The sequence below is a fragment of the Solanum lycopersicum genome, chromosome 12 (assembly GCF_036512215.1).
Source record: "Solanum lycopersicum chromosome 12, SLM_r2.1".
NCBI classification, from domain to species: domain Eukaryota; kingdom Viridiplantae; phylum Streptophyta; class Magnoliopsida; order Solanales; family Solanaceae; genus Solanum; species Solanum lycopersicum.
The window spans coordinates 65205711-65229612 of record NC_090811.1 but is presented as its reverse complement, the minus strand read 5'-3'; the positions used below and the strand labels follow the sequence as shown (position 1 = coordinate 65229612).

At 35.8% G+C, this 23902-nt stretch overlaps 2 protein-coding genes and 1 long non-coding RNA gene across 7 annotated transcripts; 2 read left to right on the top strand and 1 right to left on the bottom strand.

Moving 5' to 3' along the window:
* Positions 1-238: 238 nt before the first annotated feature.
* On the top strand, positions 239-14992 carry LOC101250973 (acetyl-CoA carboxylase 1-like). The gene is made up of 32 exons (XM_004252493.5): positions 239-562; positions 1333-1718; positions 1890-2096; positions 2177-2338; positions 2567-2659; positions 2762-2857; positions 3026-3199; positions 3444-3537; positions 3627-3814; positions 4030-4080; positions 4158-4197; positions 5182-5306; positions 5388-5504; positions 5609-5683; positions 5773-5829; positions 6297-6401; positions 6583-6669; positions 6752-6943; positions 7013-7201; positions 7337-7447; positions 7542-7628; positions 7735-7911; positions 8640-8717; positions 8810-8932; positions 9432-9701; positions 9801-10141; positions 10637-10874; positions 10989-11341; positions 11420-11633; positions 11981-12160; positions 12245-14392; positions 14508-14992. Exons 2-32 carry the CDS (start codon positions 1344-1346, stop codon positions 14562-14564), a joined length of 6804 nt encoding a protein of 2267 aa, XP_004252541.2. The 5' UTR covers positions 239-562; positions 1333-1343; the 3' UTR covers positions 14565-14992.
* Positions 14993-15865: 873 nt separating this feature from the next.
* ST2 (sulfate transporter 2) lies at positions 15866-22304 on the bottom strand. 5 transcript variants are annotated; one of them, XM_019211271.3, is made up of 14 exons: positions 22028-22304; positions 19238-19591; positions 18997-19045; positions 18707-18914; positions 18276-18450; positions 18131-18196; positions 17934-18047; positions 17716-17832; positions 17514-17640; positions 17115-17401; positions 16851-17041; positions 16669-16754; positions 16508-16584; positions 15866-16379 (listed from the first exon to the last, which is right to left on the bottom strand). In XM_019211271.3, exons 2-14 carry the CDS (start codon positions 19565-19567, stop codon positions 16236-16238), a joined length of 1971 nt encoding a protein of 656 aa, XP_019066816.1. In that variant the 5' UTR covers positions 19568-19591; positions 22028-22304; the 3' UTR covers positions 15866-16235.
* Positions 16251-17512, top strand: LOC104645129 (uncharacterized). The gene is made up of 2 exons (XR_738999.3): positions 16251-16390; positions 16529-17512. It is a non-coding gene; the product is annotated as an uncharacterized lncRNA (long non-coding RNA).
* Positions 22305-23902: the final 1598 nt, after the last annotated feature.

Here is a 23902-nt window from a genome sequence, read left to right as displayed (position 1 = left end):
TTGTAATTAATTCATCTTACTTTCCTTTTATTATATATTTAATAATTTTTCAATTTCAAATATTTCACATAATATGTTAATTTTCATCTTTGCTACCAATTTTTAAAATATTTTTTTTATGTATAATTTTTTAAAATTATTTTTTTTGTGTGGGGGTGGGGTAGGGCTGGGGGTGGGGGGGGGGTGGGGGAGGCAGGCACCACGTGCTACTAGTCATGAAAGATGAGAGTTCATATTTAAGAACTCTCAACTAATCCAAACCAAACAATGAACCAAAATTTAATTCCAATTTTCTTCTTCTTCTTCTTGTAGATTTTTTTTATAGCAAATATATACAACCATTTATACTTCAGATTCACATTGTTCTCTCGACTATATTGCCCCCCTTTTCAATTCTTGAACCATAATGCTTCATACACTATAATCAGATTGAAAAAAAAAATTGATCTTTCTCTTAAAGATTGAAACTTTCTTGAAATTTTTTGACACCCACTTTGAGTTTCTTCTCAATTTGGACATTTCTTCACTGTTTCTGTGTGAATTTGCTGTTTTTGCGACAAGGGTATGTATATTTTGCACTCAAATCAAACTGGGAAATGTTTAAATTTTACTGCAGAACTGTGTAAACTGTAAAGACTCCTCTTTTAGCTTTGTAATTTGTTAAATATGTATACTTGTTATTTTTCTTCTGTTTCCTTTTTTTTTTTCTCTTTTGAATTGTCTGTGTTGTGAAGTGTGTGTATTTTCAGTTTGATTTGGTATTTGATTAATTGACATGGCAAAACCTGTACTCTTGCAATAGAAATAGAAAAAGAACTTTTTTTTTTACTGCTATGTACTCTGATTCCTGTGATCATACTCTAGTTCACATATTGCTTAGAAGGGTGTGGCCTAGTGGTTAGTGAAATGGGGTCGAGAACCATGAGGTATTTTGTTCAAATCCCAATGGAGACAAAAAAAGACTAAGTGATATCTTCCCACTTGTCCTAGCCTCGGTGGACACGTATCAGGTGGAATAAGTCGAGGTGTGTGTAAGGTGATTCAGACATAAAAAAAGAAAATAAAAAGAAATCTAGTTCACATATTGTTGGTCTTGTAATTAAGGTTCCTACTTGGTGAGGTTGCTCTAATACATTTGATTTTCTGTGAACTTAAGTAACTTAGTTTTTGTCCTAATAAGGCTCAAGTTACCTAGTTTTGTCACTTAATAAGTTGGACTATGAAATAAGAGATCAAAGAGTAGTGGTTGGTCGCTTGTCTATAAATTATGTTTCTATTGCAGCCAAAAGCAGCCCTTTTTGAAATGTAAAGTTACATTCCTCTTGGTTTCAGGAAGTAAAAACATGTCGGAATCTCAAAGGAGGCCAGCGGTTATTGGGATCAGGGGTGGAAATGGGTACATCAATGGTGCACTTCCATTGAGGTCTCCAATTTCTAGAGCTGAAGTTGCTGAGTTCTGTCATGCCCTTGGCGGGAAACGGCCTATTAATAGCATCTTAATTGCAAACAATGGTATGGCAGCTGTGAAGTTTATACGTAGTATTAGGACGTGGGCGTATGAGACATTTGGTTCAGAGAAGGCAATTTTGTTGGTTGCAATGGCTACGCCTGAGGACATGAGGATAAATGCAGAACACATTAGAATAGCTGATCAGTTTGTAGAAGTTCCTGGTGGGACGAATAACAACAACTATGCTAATGTGCAGCTCATTGTGGAGGTTTGTAAATATCTTTTTAAGCCAATGAGAACATGTCTTCGGATAGTTTGATCTTGCATGCACATCTTTTTGTACCTGTTTCCATTTAAAACCTTCTAGTAAAGGGACCAGGGATCGGTGCGAAAAGCAAAAAAGAAAATAGTTACACATGGTGTACTTTCTTTTGTGTAGATGGCAGAGATGACTCGTGTCGATGCAGTTTGGCCTGGTTGGGGTCATGCATCAGAAAACCCTGAACTGCCAGATGCATTGGATGCAAAGGGGATCATATTTCTTGGACCACCAGCTACGTCAATGGCAGCACTAGGAGACAAAATTGGTTCATCTTTGATTGCTCAAGCTGCAGAAGTCCCCACCCTTCCTTGGAGTGGCTCCCATGTAAGTCTTTATTGTCATTCTTCTATATTAGTCTCATAGTGTTCAGTCTGCATCTAATGGACATTTCGTCAATCCTACAGGTCAAAGTTCCTCCAGAAAGCTCTTTGGTTTGTATCCCAGATGAAATATATGCTAAAGCATGCGTTTACACGACGGAAGAAGCAATTGCTAGTTGTCAAGTAGTAGGTTACCCGGCAATGATCAAGGCATCCTGGGGTGGTGGTGGTAAAGGCATAAGAAAGGTCTGCCTTTTTGTATACTAGAACATCGAGTAGTGTAAATAACAATGTTAACTTTTTACTGCTTATTTGGTAATGAAACTTTTTACTTAGCAAAAAAAAAGAAGACAGTGTTAATTTGATATTCTTGCAAAAAAGAAAAGGTAGAATGAAAGAAATAAAAAGACTAGTGGAATACACAAGATATTGATTCAACCTAACTCCATGGCTCTTATTACTTGATCATTCCAGGTACATAATGATGACGAGGTTAGGGCACTATTCAAGCAAGTTCAGGGTGAAGTTCCTGGCTCTCCAATATTTATAATGAAAGTTGCTTCTCAGGTTCAGCCATCTTCTTTCTTGTTTGATCTTAGTGCTTGATCATATCTTTGGAGAGAGCATTTTTAACATTAGAAACTTTTCTTTTTCTTTTTAAATAAGTAGAGTCGGCATCTGGAAGTCCAGTTATTATGTGATCAATATGGCAATGTTGCAGCTTTGCACAGCCGTGATTGTAGTGTTCAAAGGCGACACCAAAAGGTTAGTTTGTATTTACCTATTGATTATTGTTTAGATGAATTATAAAGACAATGCTTATCTTCTTCTATTTGCAATGTTGAGGCAAATAGCAGAGCTTATGTAAGGCAGCCAAGGATAGACATCAGTGAAACGTCATCACTAATGTGTCTTAATTTTCTTGAAACTTAGATTATTGAAGAGGGGCCAATTACAGTCGCTCCGCTAGACACTGTGAAAAAACTTGAGCAGGCTGCTAGAAGACTGGCCAAATGTGTCAATTACGTTGGAGCTGCCACTGTTGAGTATCTTTACAGTATGGACACTGGAGAGTACTATTTCTTGGAACTAAACCCTCGGTTACAGGTTGGTGATACTGCCATCTGCTTGAGTGTGCACCTGAATCCAAGTCTTTTTGTTCACCACATGGAGGAAGGGATTGATACATTTGTCCCCCCTTATTTGTCTCATGTGTGTTTAAAGCCAACACATTAATAGTCAAGAATTAATTTGATGTTGATTCTTACTTTAAAACATTTCTCTGATCGTGATCACCTCCATTATGATCTGGAATTTTTTCATTGAAGTTACATCTTTCTCATTCTATTAGGTTGAACACCCTGTAACTGAATGGATAGCAGAAATAAATCTGCCAGCTGCTCAAGTTGCTGTTGGCATGGGGATTCCTCTGTGGCAAATTCCAGGTTTTGTGCCACATGTCACTCTTCTTGGCTTAAGATGTTCGGGTTTCTCCTTCCCCTTTTTCTTAGTCATTCTTCTTTGATTCTATTAGAAATACGGCGGTTCTATGGAATGGAACATGGTGCGGGATATGATGCTTGGAGAAAAACATCTATTGTTGCAACACCATTTGATTTTGACAAGGCTGAATCGACAAGGCCAAAAGGTCATTGTGTGGCTGTGCGTGTAACAAGTGAGGATCCCGACGATGGTTTTAAGCCTACCAGTGGTAAAGTACAGGTAAAGTATCTTCTGAAAAGTTTCACTTTCCTTTTCTGATCCAGTGCTTCTAGGCTATGTTGCTCAGACAATTCAAAATGTCGGCGGGTGCATACCGGATCCTCCAGAAGGAGTGCATTTTGGAGGATCCGACACGGGTGCTGCAACATCTTTGGAGAGTCCGAGAAACATAACTTTTAGGTTGAATGATTGTTAATTTACATTTCATAATGTAGGAGCTGAGTTTTAAGAGCAAACCGAATGTGTGGGCATACTTCTCTGTCAAGGTACACATAAATTAGATGGAAATAAATTGTTGGGTGTTTGAATTGTTGCAAAACGTAATAATCATCTTTCCTTGCAGTCTGGCGGTGGCATTCATGAATTTTCAGACTCTCAGTTTGGTAAGCTGGACTTTAATCATACAGCACTATTTCTCTTTGACTTATCTTGAATTTTCAGCTGAAAAGTTAAGTACTCCCTCCATTTCATTTCATTGTCTTACTTTCCTTTTTAGTCTCTTTTTAAAAGAATGCTTCTTTTCTTTTTTGACAACTCTTTAATCTCAAATTTCTACATGACATGTTTATGACCACAAGATTAAAAAATATTTTGGTACATTCTACATATCTTTAGTTTAAGACCACAATATTTAAAAGTTCTCTTTACTTTCTTAAACTTTGTGCCAAATCAAAACTAGGGGGATGATTTGAAACAGAGGGAGAAATTATTTTGTAATATCAACCTAGAATATTCAGCTTCAATTAGGCAGTTGCCTCTTGTTTTGGGTCTACCAATGGTATGACTCAACTTTGTAAAATATTATAACCTTTTGTCTCCTCGTAGCTGAAAAGAAAAATCACTTTTTAATTCCTTTTTTTTTCTTTGGGAAACTCACTTTATTCTATTCATGGATGAAAGCATAAGTATACATTACATTAGAACTAAAGGTTGCTGTATGACTGAATGGTGAAGTTCCTTCACATCTCTAGCTGTGATGCTGTTTCACCAGTAAAGCATGCATACGTCATTTTCTTTTTAATTCGAGTGCTAGTTAAAGAATAGCTAATAAGGAAACTGCTTTCTAACGCCAAGCTGATTTGAAACATCAAACTGAGGTGTTTGGGTTTGTGTATTATGGTGATAGCTTATTACGGGATTTGCTTCAATTTAAAACCGACTTCTATTCTGGTTCTTCCTAAAAAAATTTGATAATGTTATCAAACGTCGGCTGGATTTTTAAAATAATTTCTTATGGAAAATGTTTCCACATATTCTATCAGATTCAGATATCATACCTTGTATTTCAAAATACAAATGCCTGACAAAGAAAATTCTAAAATTGTGTCTAACCTATTGAATTTATGGACTTCTATATCTTAATGCAGGACATGTTTTTGCATTTGGAGAGTCCAGACCCCTGGCCATTGCAAACATGGTTCTCGGACTAAAGGAAATCCAGATCCGAGGAGAGATTCGTACTAATGTTGATTACACAATTGATCTATTGCATGTAAGTCTCAGATTAAAAGAAGTTCATAACCAACTCTATTCAAGTGTTATTTCTCTGCATTATGTTAGGCATTTTCTGCAGGCTTCAGATTATAGAGAAAATAAGATACACACTGGCTGGTTGGACAGTAGAATTGCAATGAGGGTTAGAGCAGAAAGACCTCCTTGGTATCTTTCTGTAGTTGGAGGAGCTCTTTATGTAAGTTACCTGTTTCATGACTGATGATGGTTTGTAAAATTTTTATTTGGAATTTACTTGCAAAATTAATACTAGTACACCATGTTGTCACTTGTCAATCTCAGAAAGCTTCTGCAAGTGGTGCGGCCGTGGTTTCTGAATATATTGGTTATCTTGAAAAGGGACAAATCCCACCCAAGGTAATCAGTCTTAGAATGTTTGCCCTGGTCTGAATCTTACATTTTCTCCATCTCTTTATTGGAATAACCTGTCATCCATCTATGTGCAGCATATATCCCTTGTGAACTCTCAAGTCTCACTTAACATTGAAGGGAGCAAGTACACAGTAAGTGGATGCTGTACTCACTTCATTCTATATATTGTTGCTTTTGGGTTTTGGTGGTATGAGTGGATAAGGGAAAAGCTAGCTAATTCTGTTCAGCTACCTCTGCAAGAAATTTTTTTCAGTATCAACTGTTTTTTTGTGCTTCAATTATCTCATTATTTTGTTGGCTCTACTGTTCTTTCCTTGTTTGTTGTGTGCTGCTCCCATGTCATATTATTTTGTTGTTGTTACTGCCTCATTTTCTGTACTCTTTTTTTCAAACTGCTTGGAAATGCTTTATTTTAAGCTGAGGGTCTATTGGAAACAACCTCTCTATCTCTACGAGGTAGGGGTAAGGTTTGTATACACTCTACATTCCCCAGACCCACTTTTGGGATAACACTGGGTGTGTTGTTTTCAGATCTTCTTTCCTGATTCTGTTTCGTGGACTGTTTGCAACTCAGTAATTTTATGGTTTTGTCTCTTAGATTAATATGGTGAGGGGAGGACCAGGAAGCTACAGATTGAGGATGAATGAATCAGAGATCGAAGCAGAAATACATACTCTGCGTGACGGAGGACTGTTGATGCAGGCAATGATCAGTTACCCTGCAACTTTTCTATGTACCCTTCAATCAGATACCAAACTATCTTCTATAGTAGCCAGCGTTTTATTTTGTGTATAATTTGTGAAAATGATGTGCGGGAAAGACTCATTTATTCCTTTCACATTTGAAATTCATATATACATCTAAGTTCCCTTAATCACTGCAGCTGGACGGGAACAGTCATGTTATATATGCAGAGGAGGAAGCAGCTGGAACTCGCCTTCTAATTGATGGAAGAACTTGCTTGCTACAGGTACCAATAATTGTTCTGTTACCGATATGTTTTATTTTTAGGAATTGGCACCTTCTTATCATATAATATTCGTCGATTCCAGAATGATCATGATCCATCAAAGTTAGTTGCTGAGACACCCTGCAAACTTCTGAGATATTTGATGTCTGATGGTAGTCATGTTGATGCTGACACACCTTATGCAGAGGTTGAGGTGATGAAGATGTGCATGCCCCTTCTTTCACCTGCTTCAGGAGTTATCCATTTCAAGATGTCTGAAGGTCAAGCAATGCAGGTAACGTGTTTGCAAACAAAGCATACATTTCTCTCGTCTGCGTCAACTTAAACATAAGTTTGTGTGTAGGCTGGTGAGCTCATAGCATCACTTGATTTAGATGATCCTTCTGCTGTAAGAAAAGCTGAGCCTTTTCTTGGAAGCTTTCCTGTTTTGGGACCTCCTACTGCTATATCTGAAAAAGTCCATCAGAGATGTGCTGCAAGTCTGAATGCAGCAAGGATGATTCTTGCCGGATATGACCATAATGTTGATGATGTAAGTAATTTCATATGAAGATTTGAAGTTGATGGTAGAATGTAATTGCTTGTAGAACATCTTTTCATCTGAGTAGTAATGTAAAAACATTTTACCCAATGCATGATTTAACACAACTTAATCTTCCAATACCAGGTGGTTCATAACTTGTTAAATTGCTTGGACAGTCCTGAGCTTCCATTTCTACAGTGGCAAGAATGCATATCCGTGCTGGCAACACGTCTTCCGAAGGACCTCAGATTAGACGTAAATGATTGGATAATGGTTTTTTCCCTCTGTTGTTGGAGAGTAGTAGTTCTCCAGCTCAATGAATGTTTTACTTTGTGTGTTCTTGTTGCAGTTGGAAGCAAAATTTAAGGAATATGAGGGAATTTCCAGCTTGCAAAATGTTGACTTCCCTGCCAGAATTCTTAGAGGTGTTCTTGAGGTGCATCTTTTTACTACATCTTCTACTTCTTTCACATTAATTTTTGTCGTTTTTTCTTTTATTGGTTCAAGTACTATATCTTCTAACGTTGATTTATTTACTTCAGACTCACCTAAGAACCTGCTCAGAAAAAGAAAAAGGAGCTCAGGAAAGACTAGTTGAACCTTTGATGAGTCTCGTCAAGTCTTATGAGGGTGGAAGAGAGAGTCATGCCCGTGGTATTGTCCATTCCCTTTTTCAGGAGTATCTATCGGTTGAAGAATTGTTTAGTGACAATCTCCAGGTTAGTTGTCTTCAAACAATTATTTTAGGATAATCATCCTCTGCATGAGTCATGACTACATATTTAAGTTTGAGCACCTTTATAGCTTGGAATATACTTCAGCATCTGCACTTAAATAAAAGTATAACAACATTTTAACCATTATAGAATATGATGCTGTAGAGTACTCATAGTGAGATACTAGAGCTGTAAATTAACAAAAAGCGTAATTCTTCTGACTTATTCACTCTTCATCCTTCCCAATTTCTTTATCAAAATTTTCTTATTATTAGTATGGTAAACATTCCCTAAATCGTTTCAAACAAAGTGGCCCCTTATTATTCATAGACCATGATTTTTTCCTAAAATGATTTGGATTTACATTGTAGATCATCTATGCATTCTCATATTATTTGTTTTATGTTACCATAAGCAGCTTCTTTTTTTTTAATTTTTATTTTGGCCAACCATCTCTATAGAAAGCCTCGAGATCATTTGAATTATCAAATTTTACTTGCTATTGCATGTCTTCTGTCTTATGATGTTGTCAGTATGAACATGCATACGCAGTGATATCATATCTTGATTTCTGGGTGATGTATCAGCTCTGTCATTTCATTAACTTTACTCTTCCATTTTTGTTACTCGTTGAGATATTCAGTAATCTACTACAGAAAAATGGAAGGGAGTTGGAACACCACATTAGTTCAACTGATATTTGATTCAGTTCTGATATCTTCCTTTTTCAGGCTGATGTGATTGAAAGACTCCGGCTTCAATATAAGAAAGATCTCCTGAAGGTTCTCGACATAGTGCTTTCTCATCAGGTATAAACTAATTATTCATGTGTTAACTTTCCTTTCGTCTAATGTTGTTTAAGCTGGAAAATATCCAGTACCAATAATGTGTTATTTTACAGGGTGTTAAACGTAAAAATAAGCTTATACTTAGTCTGATGGAGCAACTGGTATATCCCAATCCTGCAGCATACAGGGAAAAACTTATTCGTTTCTCACAACTCAACCATACAAATTATTCCGAGGTTGGTATCGCATATGTTCTTCGATTAAGAGATTGGTATTCATACCTATGCCTGTCGAAATTTGAGAAACCATATTGTTCGTATCCATACCTTTGACTTACAATCTTGATATTAAAAAGATCTCTAAGATCAACACTAGAAGCAACTGCTCGTCATTTTCTCCTTGGTTCCTGATATCCTGCCGACCTTTTAAGTTGCTATGGAGCACAATGGATAGTGAGAACTGAATTAACATTGGTGGATCCAAAGTTTAAACATGACCTGTTCAGTCTTTAAGGTTCTCAGCGCTTGCGCTTGCTCTCCTTGGGGACCATGTAGTCTGGATCCTCTATCACATCCTTCTGGCCTCTCTCTCTCAACCATTAGATACCATTCTCGACAATCATCTAGTATGATGATAATTTGACAAGATTGTTTGATCTCATGATGTATTATTAAATATATGGGTAAACACTAAACCACTTGACAGAATTTCTAAGTCTTGATTTGGATTTTACAGTTGGCACTGAAGGCCAGTCAACTCCTTGAACAAACTAAACTGAGTGAATTACGTTCAAGTATTGCCAGAAGTCTTTCTGAGTTAGAGATGTTCACTGAAGAAGGTGACACTATGGATACTCCTAAGCGGAAAAGTGCCATTAATGAAAGAATGGAAGCTCTAGTGAGTGCTCCTTTAGCAGTCGAAGATGCACTTGTAGGCCTTTTCGATCACGGTGATCACACCCTTCAGAGGCGAGTTGTGGAGACCTATGTTCGTAGACTCTATCAGGTATTGTATTTAAAGACTTAGTATTACTTGTTTTGGTTGCACATCTGCAGTTAAGAAATATGTATAGTTTCTTTATCTGAATTTTGATATCTGCTCTAGCCTTACCTCGTTCAAGGGAGTGTGAGGATGCAGTGGCACAGATCTGGACTAATAGCTACATGGCAATTTTTGGAAGAGCATGTTGAGAGAAAGAGTGGTTCTGGAGACAATGTGATGGTAAAACCGTTAGTTGAGAAACACAGTGAGAAAAAATGGGGAGCCATGGTTATTATCAAATCTCTCCAGCTCCTGCCAACAGTACTAACTGCTGCATTGAGGGAGACAGCACATGGCTTGCATGCCGAGATGGCAAATGGATCCACTCCACCAGTCAGTCATGGTAATATGCTGCACATTGCGTTGGTGGGCATCAACAACCAAATGAGTTTGCTTCAGGATAGGTATTACCATTGTCGATGTTATGGTTTTCGCAGCTCACTTTCTACTGTTAAAGTAACTCCTAAATTAGATACTCCCTCCATTTCAATTTGCTTGTCAGGTTTTCACTTGATACAGGGTTTAAGAAAGCAAATAAGACTTTTAAATCTTGTGCTCTTTAATTAAAGATATGTGGAATGTGCCAAAATTCCCTTTAATCTATGGTCTTAAACATGCCATGTGGAAAGTTGGAGTTAAAGAGTTGCCAAAAAAGGAAAGAGACGTTCTTATTTGAAACAGACTAAAACAGAAAGTAAGACAAACAAATTGAAATAGAGGGAGTATATGGATATAGCATGAGGCATACAAGTAGATACCCATTAACAAGTGGTAATAGGATAGACCTTCTTTTATCTGGTACGGCTTAGTATTTTGCATGTGTATCTGGTCCAATGATGCAAGAAACTGACCTATATCATGTTTTCCCTTGCTTATCATTGGTATGCCATTGTTTGCAGTGGAGATGAAGATCAGGCTCAAGAGAGAATTAACAAGTTAGCTAAAATTTTGAGAGAGAAAGCTGTGAGCTCTAGCCTTAAAAGTGCAGGCGTAGAGGTTATCAGTTGCATCATACAGAGAGATGAAGGGAGGGTGCCTATGAGGCATTCCTTTCACTGGTCAGCAGAGAAGCTGTATTTTGAGGAGGAGCCTTTACTACGTCATCTAGAGCCTCCTCTATCCATTTACCTTGAATTGGTTTGTATTTTGCTTAACTTCATCTCTTCCTGTTATTTGTATCCTGTATTACTATGGTGTTCTTTTTCCTGGACCATGAGCTGATATTAGGTTCATAATTCCCCTGGAATACAGGAAAAACTTAAGGTCTATGATAATATAAAGTATACTCCATCCCGAGACCGTCAGTGGCACCTCTATACTGCTGTAGACAAGCAGAGTCCAATCCAGAGGATGTTTCTCAGAACACTTGTTAGACAATCAACATCAGATGACAGTTTACTAGCGTATCAGGGATTGAATCAGGGAACAACTCATTCCCCTCTGGCTTTGTCTCTCACCTCAAGAAGCATTTTGAGGTCCTTAACATCGGCACTGGAAGAGCTTGAACTTAATCTCCATAATACAACTCTCAAAGCTGACCATGCTCATATGTACTTGTATATTTTACGAGAGCAAGAGATAGCTGATCTGTTACCATACCATAAGTCAGTAACTTGTTTGTCTTCATGATCTGCTATTAAGGACAAAAGTTGTCAAATGGCTCACTTCATGACTTTTTGCAGGAAGGCAGACCTAAATAATGAGCACAAAGAGGCGGAAGTTCAGAAAATCTTAGAAGACCTAGCGCATGAAATTAATGCATCTGTTGGTGTGAAGATGCATAAGTTAGGTGTTTGTGAGTGGGAGGTGAAACTTTGGGTGTCATCTGCAGGAGATGCAACTGGTGCTTGGAGGATTTTGGTTGCAAATGTGACAGGTCACACCTGCATTGTTCATGTAAGTAAAATTTAGCATGTATGTGAGATTTTTTAATGATTTATCTGATCTGAAACTGGCTTGTATTGTATTGGAGAGCACACATCAGCCAGCGTTTGGCCTTGGACCACAAATGGTCACTTTCTTTATATCAATTTTCTCTCTTCTATTATCTTTTCTAGTAGACAGTTTAAAGTTAATCAAGCTTATGATAGAAAGGTGCATAGTACTGTGTTAGCACCACAAAATTTTGGACTTACATTTGTTGTTCCATTATCAAGAAATAATTCATTCCAACTTCATGTATTGGTTTTATTCATAGAAAACTATTAACTATGATATCATGCTATTGGAAATTGAATTCTCAGATTTATCGAGAAGTTGAAGATACAAGAAAACAAAGAGTAGTGTATCATTCAGCCATTGGTAATGGTCCTTTGAATGGGATGCCAGTTACAGCACCATATCCACCTTTGGATGCGCTTGACAAGAAACGGCTTTTGGCTCGCAAGAGCAACAGCACGACTTACTGCTACGATTTTCCTCTGGTAAACATCTGGATAGAAGTAGAATTCTGCTGGCTATTACAATCTGAATCAATATCAACATCCTAAAAAAAATCCCTCGTGCAGGCATTTGAAGCAGCATTGGAGAAGTCTTGGGCAAGTCATAATCCTCGAACAGAAAAGCCCAAGGACAAGGTCCTCCTGAAAGTCACAGAGTTAAGTTTTGCTGACAAAGAAGGAAGCTGGGGTACTCCTCTTGTCTCTGTGGTGCGTCAGCCTGGATTCAATGATGTCGGCTTGGTGGCATGGATAATGGAAATGTCTACTCCCGAGTTCCCTATGGGAAGGAAAATTCTTGTTGTGGCAAATGATGTCACCCACATAAATGGATCTTTTGGCCCAAGAGAAGATGCATTTTTCCAAGCAGTGACTGATGTTGCTTGCGCACAGAAAATTCCACTTATTTATTTGGCAGCAAATTCAGGAGCTCGTATTGGTGCAGCTGAGGAGGTAAAGTCTTGCTTCAAAGTTGGATGGTCTGATGAATCAAATCCTGAACGTGGTTTTCAGTATGTATACTTGACTCCTGAGGATCATGAGCGTATTAAATCTTCTGTCATTGCACATGAATTGAAGCTGTCAAATGGTGAAATTCGATGGGTGATAGACACTATTATTGGGAACGAGGATGGCCTAGGTGTTGAGAACTTAAGTGGTAGTGGAGCCATAGCAAGTGCTTATTCTCGGGCATATCATGAAACATTTACCTTGACATATGTAACTGGGAGAACTGTTGGCATAGGTGCTTATCTTGCTCGTCTTGGTATGCGATGTATACAGAGGCTTGATCAGCCAATTATTCTAACAGGTTATTCTGCACTTAACAAACTTTTGGGTCGGGAAGTTTATAGCTCCCACATGCAACTTGGTGGACCTAAAATTATGGCAACTAATGGTGTTGTTCATCTAACTGTCTCTGATGACCTCGAGGGGATATCAGCGATTTTAAATTGGCTGAGCTTCGTACCACCATATTGTGGTGGTCCACTTCCTATTTCAACTCCTGTGGATCCTCCAGAGAGACCTGTTGAGTACTTCCCAGAAACCACATGTGATCCACGAGCAGCCATATCTGGCTTCACAGATGCAAGTGGAAAGTGGTTGGGAGGCATTTTTGACAAGGAGAGCTTCATTGAGACACTGGAAGGCTGGGCAAGGACTGTTGTGACTGGCAGGGCAAAACTTGGAGGAATCCCTGTAGGAATAGTTGCTGTTGAAACCCAAACTATGAAGCAAGTTATCCCTGCGGATCCTGGACAGCTTGATTCTCACGAAAGGGTTGTCCCTCAAGCAGGGCAAGTATGGTTTCCCGACTCTGCAACTAAAACAGCTCAAGCATTAATGGACTTCAATAGAGAGGAGCTGCCCCTTTTCATTCTTGCCAACTGGAGGGGATTTTCAGGTGGACAGAGGGATCTCTTTGAAGGTATCCTTCAAGCAGGATCAACCATTGTCGAGAACCTCAGAACATACAAGCAGCCTGTTTTTGTTTACATCCCTATGATGGGTGAACTCCGTGGTGGGGCATGGGTGGTTGTGGACAGTAAGATCAATTCAGACCACATCGAAATGTATGCGGAACGGACAGCCAGGGGAAATGTCCTTGAGCCGGAAGGTATGATTGAAATTAGATTCAGAACAAAAGAACAGCTCGAGTGCATGGGTAGGACTGACCAACAGCTTATCAATCTCAAGTCAAAGCTTCAGGAAGCCAAGACCGCAGGGGTATACGCTAATGTTGATGCCCTAGTGAAGCAAATTAAAACCCGTGAGACACAGCTTTTGCCCGTATACACGCAGATAGCTACAAAGTTTGCAGAGTTACATGATACTTCGTCAAGAATGGCGTCCACGGGGGTGATCCGTAAAATAGTAGATTGGGAAACTTCTCGTTCATTCTTTTACGGACGTCTGCTTCGAAGAGTAGAGGAGGAAATGTTGGTCAAAACTGTGAGGAATGCTGCTGGTGACCAGCTTTCTTATAAATCTGCTATGGGTATGGTGAAAAGCTGGTTTTTGGATTCAAAACAAGGCAATGTAGATGCTTGGATCGATGATGAAGCCTTTTTCTCATGGAAGAATGACCCCAAGAACTATGAAGAACAACTACAAGAATTGCGGGTGCAAAAGGTACTACTTCAGCTATCGAAGATTGGTGATTCGACATTGGATTTACATGCCCTACCACAAGGTCTTCTTTCCCTCCTACAGAAGGTTAGCAATCAAATCTCTTCTGTAGTATCAACATTTCCAAAATTTTGATCCCCCCTCCTTTTTATCTTTACCTGCTTAAGGTTCCTTAATAAAAACTTCATGTTTCCATGTGCAGGTCGAGCCAGCAACACGAGAGCATTTGATCAGTGACCTAAAAAAGGTGCTTAATTAGTCAAGCAGCTCGTAACCTGTCAGCAATCATTGCCTTCCATTTGATCAGACAGTTTCCTGCCAACCAGTCCATCCACCTCTATGGAGAAGCAGCACGGTTAGCACACAATCTGTACCACGATGGTTGTTCTCTCTTCACTATCGATAATACATTGTAAAGCTAGGCAGAACCACTGGTTTAAATTTGTCTTGCAGAGTGTAAATATTTAGCATCTTGAGAGTGAGCAGGGTGTAGTCTTCATTCGTTTGAGCAGAAAGATTCGCGGTTCAGCAGGCTCCTTACCTGCAGACCTGATCACTCTTTTATGTATAATTACATCGTCAACTTATAATCTGTCTAACAATTGGTTAGCCTTGAAATTTATTTATTGAATGAATGTCTAAATAAAATGTGAGCTGTAATTTATGCTCCAATTAGTTGCTTATTCAGTACTGAGTTTCTCTTGACCATCCTTTATTTCTCATTTCACTATTATTATTTTGTGTTATTCATAGTTTTAGCTTGTAGCAAGAGTGCCAGGTCTTGATAGAACTTTGGTCAATGCCTTTAAAATATATTTATGTCTATGTTGGTGCCTGAAGATAAAATCGAGTGTCTATCGAAAACAACCTCTTTTGCTTCCAAAGTATGGGTAAGGTCTGTGTATACTCTGTCCTTTTCAAATTGAAATTTGAATTACGCTGGACATGTTGCTGTCGAAGTCAATAGACCATTGAGTGCAGATTAAATAAAAGACATTCTTAAGTGATGTTAAAACAAGAAGTTTTGGTCTTAGTACTCCCTCTATTTTCAATTACTTGTTTGATTTTTCCTTTTTTAGTTGTTCATAATTGCTTGTTCATTTTGACAAATCAAGAAATGACACATATTTTTTTTTACCTATTATACCCTCAATTAATTACTTTAAAAAAGGTACAACTTCTTAAAATCTTAAGTTTTTAATTCATCTACATCATAATTAATAGGGATAAAATGATAAATTCATTATGTCAATTTTCTTTACAAGTGTGCCAACTCAAAATGAACAAGTAATTAGAAACAAATAGAGTAATTTTCACGGAATTGTCAATCGAGGTTTTGCACAAATTACACGTATTTCAAGGCGGCCTTTAAATCTTTGCCCCTCAAATTGATGGTCTTTAATGGTTAAACTATGAAATCTTAGAAATTTCATTTAATCACATTTAAACACCAACGATCTTAGCCATTTAACGGCTAAAACCTACAAAAATCACATATGAAGATACTATTTGTTATATATTTAAACAAAGGATATATAAAAAAAAAAGCGAAAACACAACTCAGTACATAAAACATCTCATGTTAACACTATAATCTTTTGTTACCATGGTAAAACAAAACCATCTTAAACTAGTTTACATAGGTCTTGTTTAGTAATACATAATTAATAGCCTCTAAACAAAAACAAGAAAAGGGGAACACTTGTAAAATAGACTATATTTTAACTACACTAAATTTTAACCAATCAAGAATAATTTATGACAATTTGGCTAAGAACCAAAGGGCCACTATCTTTTTCTTTTGGATAAAATGTCTAAATCACTTTTTTTTGAGGATCCCACAAGTCACTAAAAATTGAATCCAACTCCTTTTTTGTATACTTTTTTGGATGATATTTGTTTTCCCCTTGGTCTTTTTCTGTTTACAATATTAAACTTCTTCAGGCAATTTTAATGAACATGTTAGCACAGCATCAGCAACTGTGAGAAATATCTTGTCCTCACCAATTTGATCTGGAAATTTGGATGCATGTAGCTTGTCAATCACTACTCTCCCGGGGTTCGACAGAACAAGCTGTAACGAAGGTAAGATTCCGAGTCATATATGTATTACAGAGACAGATCCAGAATTTAAACTTGACGTGTTACAGACACGTTAGTTGAAATATTCGTAGTTTTTCACATATGTAAAAGATGATTTACCTGAACATTTCTCTTTATTAGGCTTCTATGCAACTCTTCCAAGGCATGGATACCACTGGTGTCAATATCAGTAACAGCTACAAGGAGAAAAAAAACACGAAGGATGGATCGATCAATATATCATCTCAGAGTAAGATAACATACTTTTTATCTCTACTTACGTGACATCTCAACGATCAAGAACTGAATTTTAGGATCACTAGTTGCTTTTCGTTGTTCTTCCTCATCCATCAGCCATCTCAGTATCCTGAAAAAACGCGTTGATTAGTTTGTTAAGTTCAGTTTTTTCGTAGTACTAAAGATACGAAAGGAAGGGAGGAAAGGGGAAGAAATGTCGTTTTACCTTTCCTTTATATAGTTAGAGTTTGAAAAGTATATAGCAGAATCAACTCTAACTATCAATACACCAGGAACTTTGGTTGCCTCGGGGTATTGTTGAGTGTTTCTATATACATTTGTCCGCGGTATCCTGCCTAGAGTAGCTGTTCGTGGCCTCGTGACTTGGAGGAGAATCTTAGCAAATGATATTGTTACCTTTGGAAAAAATGAAACTATCAGATCTTATTACTGAATGATGAGATTGTTGAGTTTTTCTGTATGGACTTACCGCGATCAAAAGACCAATCTCAACAGAAGCAAAGACCACGCCAAAAAATGCTCCGATGCAAGCAACAAAGTCAAATTTATCGATCTTCCAGATCAAAATTGCAGCTTCATAGTCAATTAAGCCTAGTACAGCTGAGATGATGATAGCAGCTAGGATAGCATTCGGAGTAAACTTGAAAAGAGGTGTTATGAACTCCAAAGTTAGGAACACGACAACAGACATGACAATGTTGGAAAATGCGGTCTGGCAGCCAGCCATGTAGTTTACTGCTGATCGAGAAAAGGAACCTGCAAGAAGTGAATCGATCAACTAGTTAGACAAACCAATTAATGTGATGAAAGTTGAAAACACATTGTATCATTACTGATCATACTGCGTTTGCTTGTTGATTTGTTTTACCTGTAGCTACATAACAGGATGTCATCGAGCCAACGATGTTCATAGCTCCAAGAGCCACCATCTCTTTGTTTCCGTCCAACTGGTAGTCCTTCATTGAAGCAAATGTTCTTCCGATTGCAACAGCTTCCTATGAAGATCATACATTTAGTACGGAAAGGTGAAAAGGTTCCTTCTTCGACATTTCATTCAAGATTTCACTTACCGTCAATGCAATCATGCCAGCTACAATACCAGTCCTAATCCCTTTCATGAGATAGTCACCACTGAAATATATTTTATCGACAGATGGAGGATTGATTCCCTTCTCTATGCGTCCTACCTGGTAAGATCGTTATACAAGTTGTTTAAAAAGAGATCATCATTTTACTACAATGATGGAAAGTTGAGTGAAAGTAGAAAGAATCTAAAAAAAGAACTTACTATGGCAACTCCCCTCTTATCAGCATGAGTAATGTAGACAAAAAAAGTCGAAAGAATGACAGAAATCAAAGGAGCAATTGCAGGTACCCAGAACAGCTTTTTATTCTTCTTTCCCTGGTTGCCAAACATATCTTAGAATCGAGTAAACCGCCACCAAATGCTTTCAAAATTTAGTCAATAGAGCTCAAGATACTTACAATGTACTTCGCGAACAAAAGGAAAGTTAAAAAGGTTGCTCCGATGAGTATTGTCTGCCAATTCCACTGCAAGTTGTTGCGAAATTTCAAGTTATACATAAAAGACATCTTACGCAGGATGTTCTCGAGTGACAAGAAAACTTACTTCATGTTCGACTGAATGAAACACTGACTTCATCACAGAAATGATATCTGTTTTCTTCGTAAACTTCTTAATGCCCAAAAAACCTTTAAGTTGCTGAAGGGCAATTGTGATGGCAGCACCACCCATGAATCCAACAACAGCAGCATGAGATAGAAAGTCTATCAAGAATCCCAATCTGCCAAGAAAACAACGCGGGAGGGCAAGTCAGAAAGAGAAGGAAACAAAGAACAAATACAGTAAAACCTCTCTATAACAATATCGTTTTTTCTGAATGTTATTCATCTGCTAGAGCAAAATGACTGTTATAGAGAAGATATGATATATCGTAATATGAAAAAGTGGTTACAAAGAAAACGTGGTCGTTACAGTGAAATGTTGTTATAGAGAGGTCTGACTATATATACAACTCGATACTTAAATGTATTAATCACCTTAGGATCCCAAGAGTAGCCTGAGTAATGCCAGCGAAAAAGGTTGCTGTGAAAGCAAGCCTCAGATACTCGGCTGGATGTTTACTCGGATCAATTTCATTACGGAGCAGAGTTCCTAGCAAGAGTGAGACAACAGCCACAGGCCCTATGGCTATATCTCTTGAACTGCCCATGAAGGCGTAAACTAGAGGTGGAACAAAGCTGGAGTCTGAAATTTCAAACAAAAGAGAAGAATCAAAAAGGACTTCTCGCGATTATTAACAAAAATAAAGTTAATGAGGAACACTTACATAATCCATACTGAGGATCTAAATTAGCAAGCTTTGAGTAGCCAATGTCCTGTCATACCAGTTGAAAGCTTTTTATAATAGTTCTGTAAAGATCCTAACAATACTGATTTCATTAATACAAATCCTTCGGGCACTATGTTTTCTCAGATCCTTCGAAAATGTCATCAGGTGTGTCTCGTGTCCTTTACAAGTTATGCATTTTCGGAGGATCCGAGCAACATAGTCCAGGAACACTCTTTACCTGAGGAATACAAAGGCTTGCAATGGTGAGACCAGAGATAAGATCACCTCTGAATTTTCTTAAGTTATAGCTTCTACCCCAATCTAGTATCGGAAATATGGCCTGTAAACCAAGTACAAGCTTCCTAGACCTCGGTTGATCCTTGAAAGAGCGTAGTGGATCATCTGCGAAGAACGTTTCCTTAACAGTAGTCTTAAACTCTTTGAATATGCCCTGCTTTGGAGGGACTCCAACCTTGTGAATATAGGGTGTTTGGTTGTGTTGCGACGAAGAGAAACTCCTTATATCCATCTCTTTTTTTTCTTCTGCGTCAGCATTAGAATTAGCCATGCTAGAAAAGAACACCTAATTCACCTGTAATGCAAAGGAAATACAGTTGAGTTATATCACCATACGAAATACTTTTAAGTTTCATTCAAGCTAGTTATCGCAGCCAAATCAACACCACCATATGTACAGGATATGCAGACCTTACTCATACCTCGTGGAGGTATAGAGATTGTTTCCGGAAAACCCTCAACTTAAAGTGAAGCAAATCAAAGTAAAAATGGAAAGGAAAAACGACAGTGAAGAAAACATGACAACTAATAGGAACGCAGTGGAAGAAACATCAACAACATAGTGCGATCACCTAAACATAGAACGATAACATATACCAAAAGCCAGAAACTACATTAAGGCTAATACTACCCACAACAGACTACCACCAAGCTCTATCCTATCGAAAAACAAGACAACACTCAACTATCTACTAACCTTCTACCCTAATCCCACGACCTCCATACACTCTTATCTAAGGTCGTGTCCTCAATCAAGATATTAGATCAACTTCTATTAGATGTAAAACCATGTGATAAACCAAGAAGTTACACCAACCCTTTCAAAATTCGACGAACTCAGAGGGAGTCTTTTAGTTCCAAAACTTACTGAACTTTGCACTACATTAGAAAGTTCTTGCTTGTCCTTTATATAGATAACTAGAGAATTACAAGTTAGAGTTTTAACTCTACAACACTATTAGTGGTGTGCTAAAAAGTAAGCATTTGCCTAACACATACTAGTATTAGAAACTACAGAACAATTTTATATTCTGTCTAAATGACATATGGATGGTCGATAACCATTGATTTACACAAAGTAAGCATGAAATGTTAACGACCTCTATAATTTGAATACATCTAGTATGACAAGATTGAACAATTGACGACTAAAGATCACTAGGACGAAATCTAGAATAACTTCGAATTCATTAAACAGAACATGATACTCTGTTCAACCTATCTGTTCAACATACAACAAGTGAAAAAAGGCTTTATGTTTGTTTGATACTTGAATTTGTTCTGTTTTGAGGAATTTATTCTAATGTAAGCATACACTAAAGATAAAATATCTTGTTTGATGTAACTTAGGAGTAACATATACATTTCGAAAAACTAAGAACTCACAGCATTCATAACATTTAAATTCTGAATCCGCCACTGAATAATTCCATGATCATGACTCATTCTCTTTAAAGCTATTTTGATAAAACATACGAAAGTAGTTCTACTATTAAGATGTTTAATAGCAATAAAGAATATTAAGCGCTGTACTTTCTGTACTTAGAACATTTTTTATATGATTTCAAGAAAGTTCATTTTTTTTGGAACCTTTAAGAAAACCCACACAGATAAAACACCTGATTGTGTAATAGTCTACAAATCATACTGGAGATGTAAAAACGCAAAAGGCATTGAGGGAAAGTGATCTCGGATTATCCTTTAAACCAATCGAGTCATCTCAACGAACAGACAAATAATAATACAAGTTTATTTATTCCAATTTTAGAACTAACAAAATTCAACTTTCATACGCCTTATTTAAAAACCATTGATAGTGGACCAATTAGTACCTATAAATTAAAGAAATGAATTTTTTCTACCTACTTAATTATCTTTAGGTACCATATATAATTAATTATTATATTTAAAGAACTTCATAAAGGTAAACTTATGTGTGATATTTTTTTCTATAAAAAAAGATCAAAATTAATGAAACACGTAAATGGTAATATCGACATTAAAAATTTAAAAGTCATGATAATTTATTGATATTATCTACTTTATTGAAACTTTTAAAAGGGCATATGTCCTATAATATATTAATAAAACTCCATCTGTCTCAATTCATATAATACATTAAAATAAGCACGAAATTAACAAAAAAAGAACATAAATATTTTTGATATTAACAGTTTACAATGAAACAAGATATAATTACTTCTAAATATAAAAAGATATTCTTCATTTTCAGGAAAACTAAATATTTAGTTGGCTAAAAAAGAGAAGTAAATAACATATATTAGAATCATAAAAATATCAAATGACACGTATTATCATAAAAAAAAAAAAAACTTTTTTCTAGGAGAGAAATCTCGAAAGGGTCAATGGCTCATGGTTCGAAAATCCATGAATAACCAGCTCGTATTTCTATGTTTCTTCACTTAAACACCCAACATTTTATCTAACACGTAATTCAAATCAATGTCGCGCGTCTAAACAACATATATCACATAATGCACTCTAACACTAAACCAAATCTTTAGCGGAAAATTTCATAAACTTAAAATTCTAAATCGCGAATTTTTCAAAAAGTTAAAATGCATTCCAAAAATGTTGAGACAAACAGTATTTTGAAAAGGCAAACACAACATAAAAGCAAGATATGCACACTCTATGGTCCAAATTAAAAAATAAAAAATTCCACTTATTCTAAAATTTAATTTTTTTTACAGAAAAAAAAAATACAAACCTTTTAGAGGAACAAGATGCAAGTAACCAAATGCTGTCCTGGTTCAATGAATCTAACACCACTGAAAAAACAATCTTTTTCTCTAATCATATCAAAAGGAAAATAGAAAAAAAAGAAAAAAAAAAAAGGGCAAATTATAAGATTCCTCAAAAGGAAAACCTCAAACTTGTTATGATTTGTTTGGTTATAAGAAAATTTAGACAGAGAAAAAAAAGTGGAGTGAAAAAGGCACAATGAGAGACTGATAGTTATTTAGAGTATTAAAATATGAAGATATGAGAAGATTTTATTATTATAGTTTGTACAAAAGGGGAAAAGTACCATTAATTATTTTTTCACAAGTGTGAATATGAGGGGGGGGAAAAAAAACAAAGACACTAAATTCCACAAATTAATTAATACTCTCCTTTTTTTTTTTGATAATTTTTTAATTTCAACAACAGTTTAATATATTTTATATATCTTTAGTTTAAATACATAATTTAAAAGTCATTTTTTATTTTTTAAAATTGTATATTAAATTAAAATCAGACAAATAAATTATAAAGTCAGTCGTCTTTATTTGAGATTTTAATTAAGTTCCAAATAATTTGGGGTATTGAGGTTGTTTGAATAATGACATAATATGGACTAGGTTCACAAAAGTTAAAAAAAACAACTTTGTTTTTATTCGAAGAAAAGTCTAATTAATGTTTGAAAAGTCTATGGTGATCTAGACTTCAGGGTCTTGCCACTATATTTGAGGCAAAAGTCTCCTAAGAAAAAATAAAATAAAACATGTTGAATGAATAATAATAGTCAAAAAGCTAAAAATATTTTGGATGTTAGATTTATTTTAGGTATTTTAAAGTTAAAATTACTTTTTAATATTTAATAGTGTTTGGATAAAAGTAATTTTAAGTTAAAATACAAAAATAAGTCAATTCAAATGAATTTTAAAATTTTCTATGTTCTATTTTTTTTTAATTATCATAAAAAAGATTATTGAATATGAGAGTTAAATTATTTAGTTTTTTTTTTTTGGTGTGTGGATTTGATTATTTAAAACATAGATTCTCTATGTTTTGTATAGTATTTACATTTACATATATAGAAAATATATAAAATATTATAAGTCAAAATAATTAATAATTAAATATATTTGAAAAACTTAATATTTTTTCGTAAGGTCGCACGTGCCTTTTGCTTCATTTTATGTGTCATAATTCAGAATATGAGAGTCCAATTATTTACTTTCTCTATTTCAAATTAATTGAATTTTCAAAATATTTTTTCATTTTTCAGATTAACTTAATTGTTCAATTTTTAAGATTTAAAATGTTTTTTTAATTTTACCCTTCATAAGTTAGTATTGAAATTAGTTATTAATTAATATTTAGTTATTTTAATCATAAATTTAATAGTAATAATTAATAAGAGTAAAAATAAAAAATTATGCCTCATTTTTGTCTTAATCATTTTTTCTTAAAAGGTGTAAAACACCTCAAAAATTCGAAATGAAAATTATTTTTGTGTGAATTTGATTATCTGAACATAGATTGTCTATGTTTTGTATAGTATTTACACATTTAGAAAATATATAAAAAATATTAACAATTAAATATATTTAAAAAGAAAACATGGTCAAGGAAATTTCATTTGACTCTCCCCAAATAGTAATAGTATTACATACCGTTCTAATTTGTTTTCTTACGTTTTATTTTAAAATAATATATTTTTATATTTAGTAAATTTTTAATGCTAATATTTTCATTTTATCCTTAATAATACTTATAAGGATGAAGTGACATGTTTAAAATCATACAATTCAATGAAAAGAATATTCTTTTATATTTGTACGTGCACCACTTAATTTAAGCATTTTCTTATCTTTTT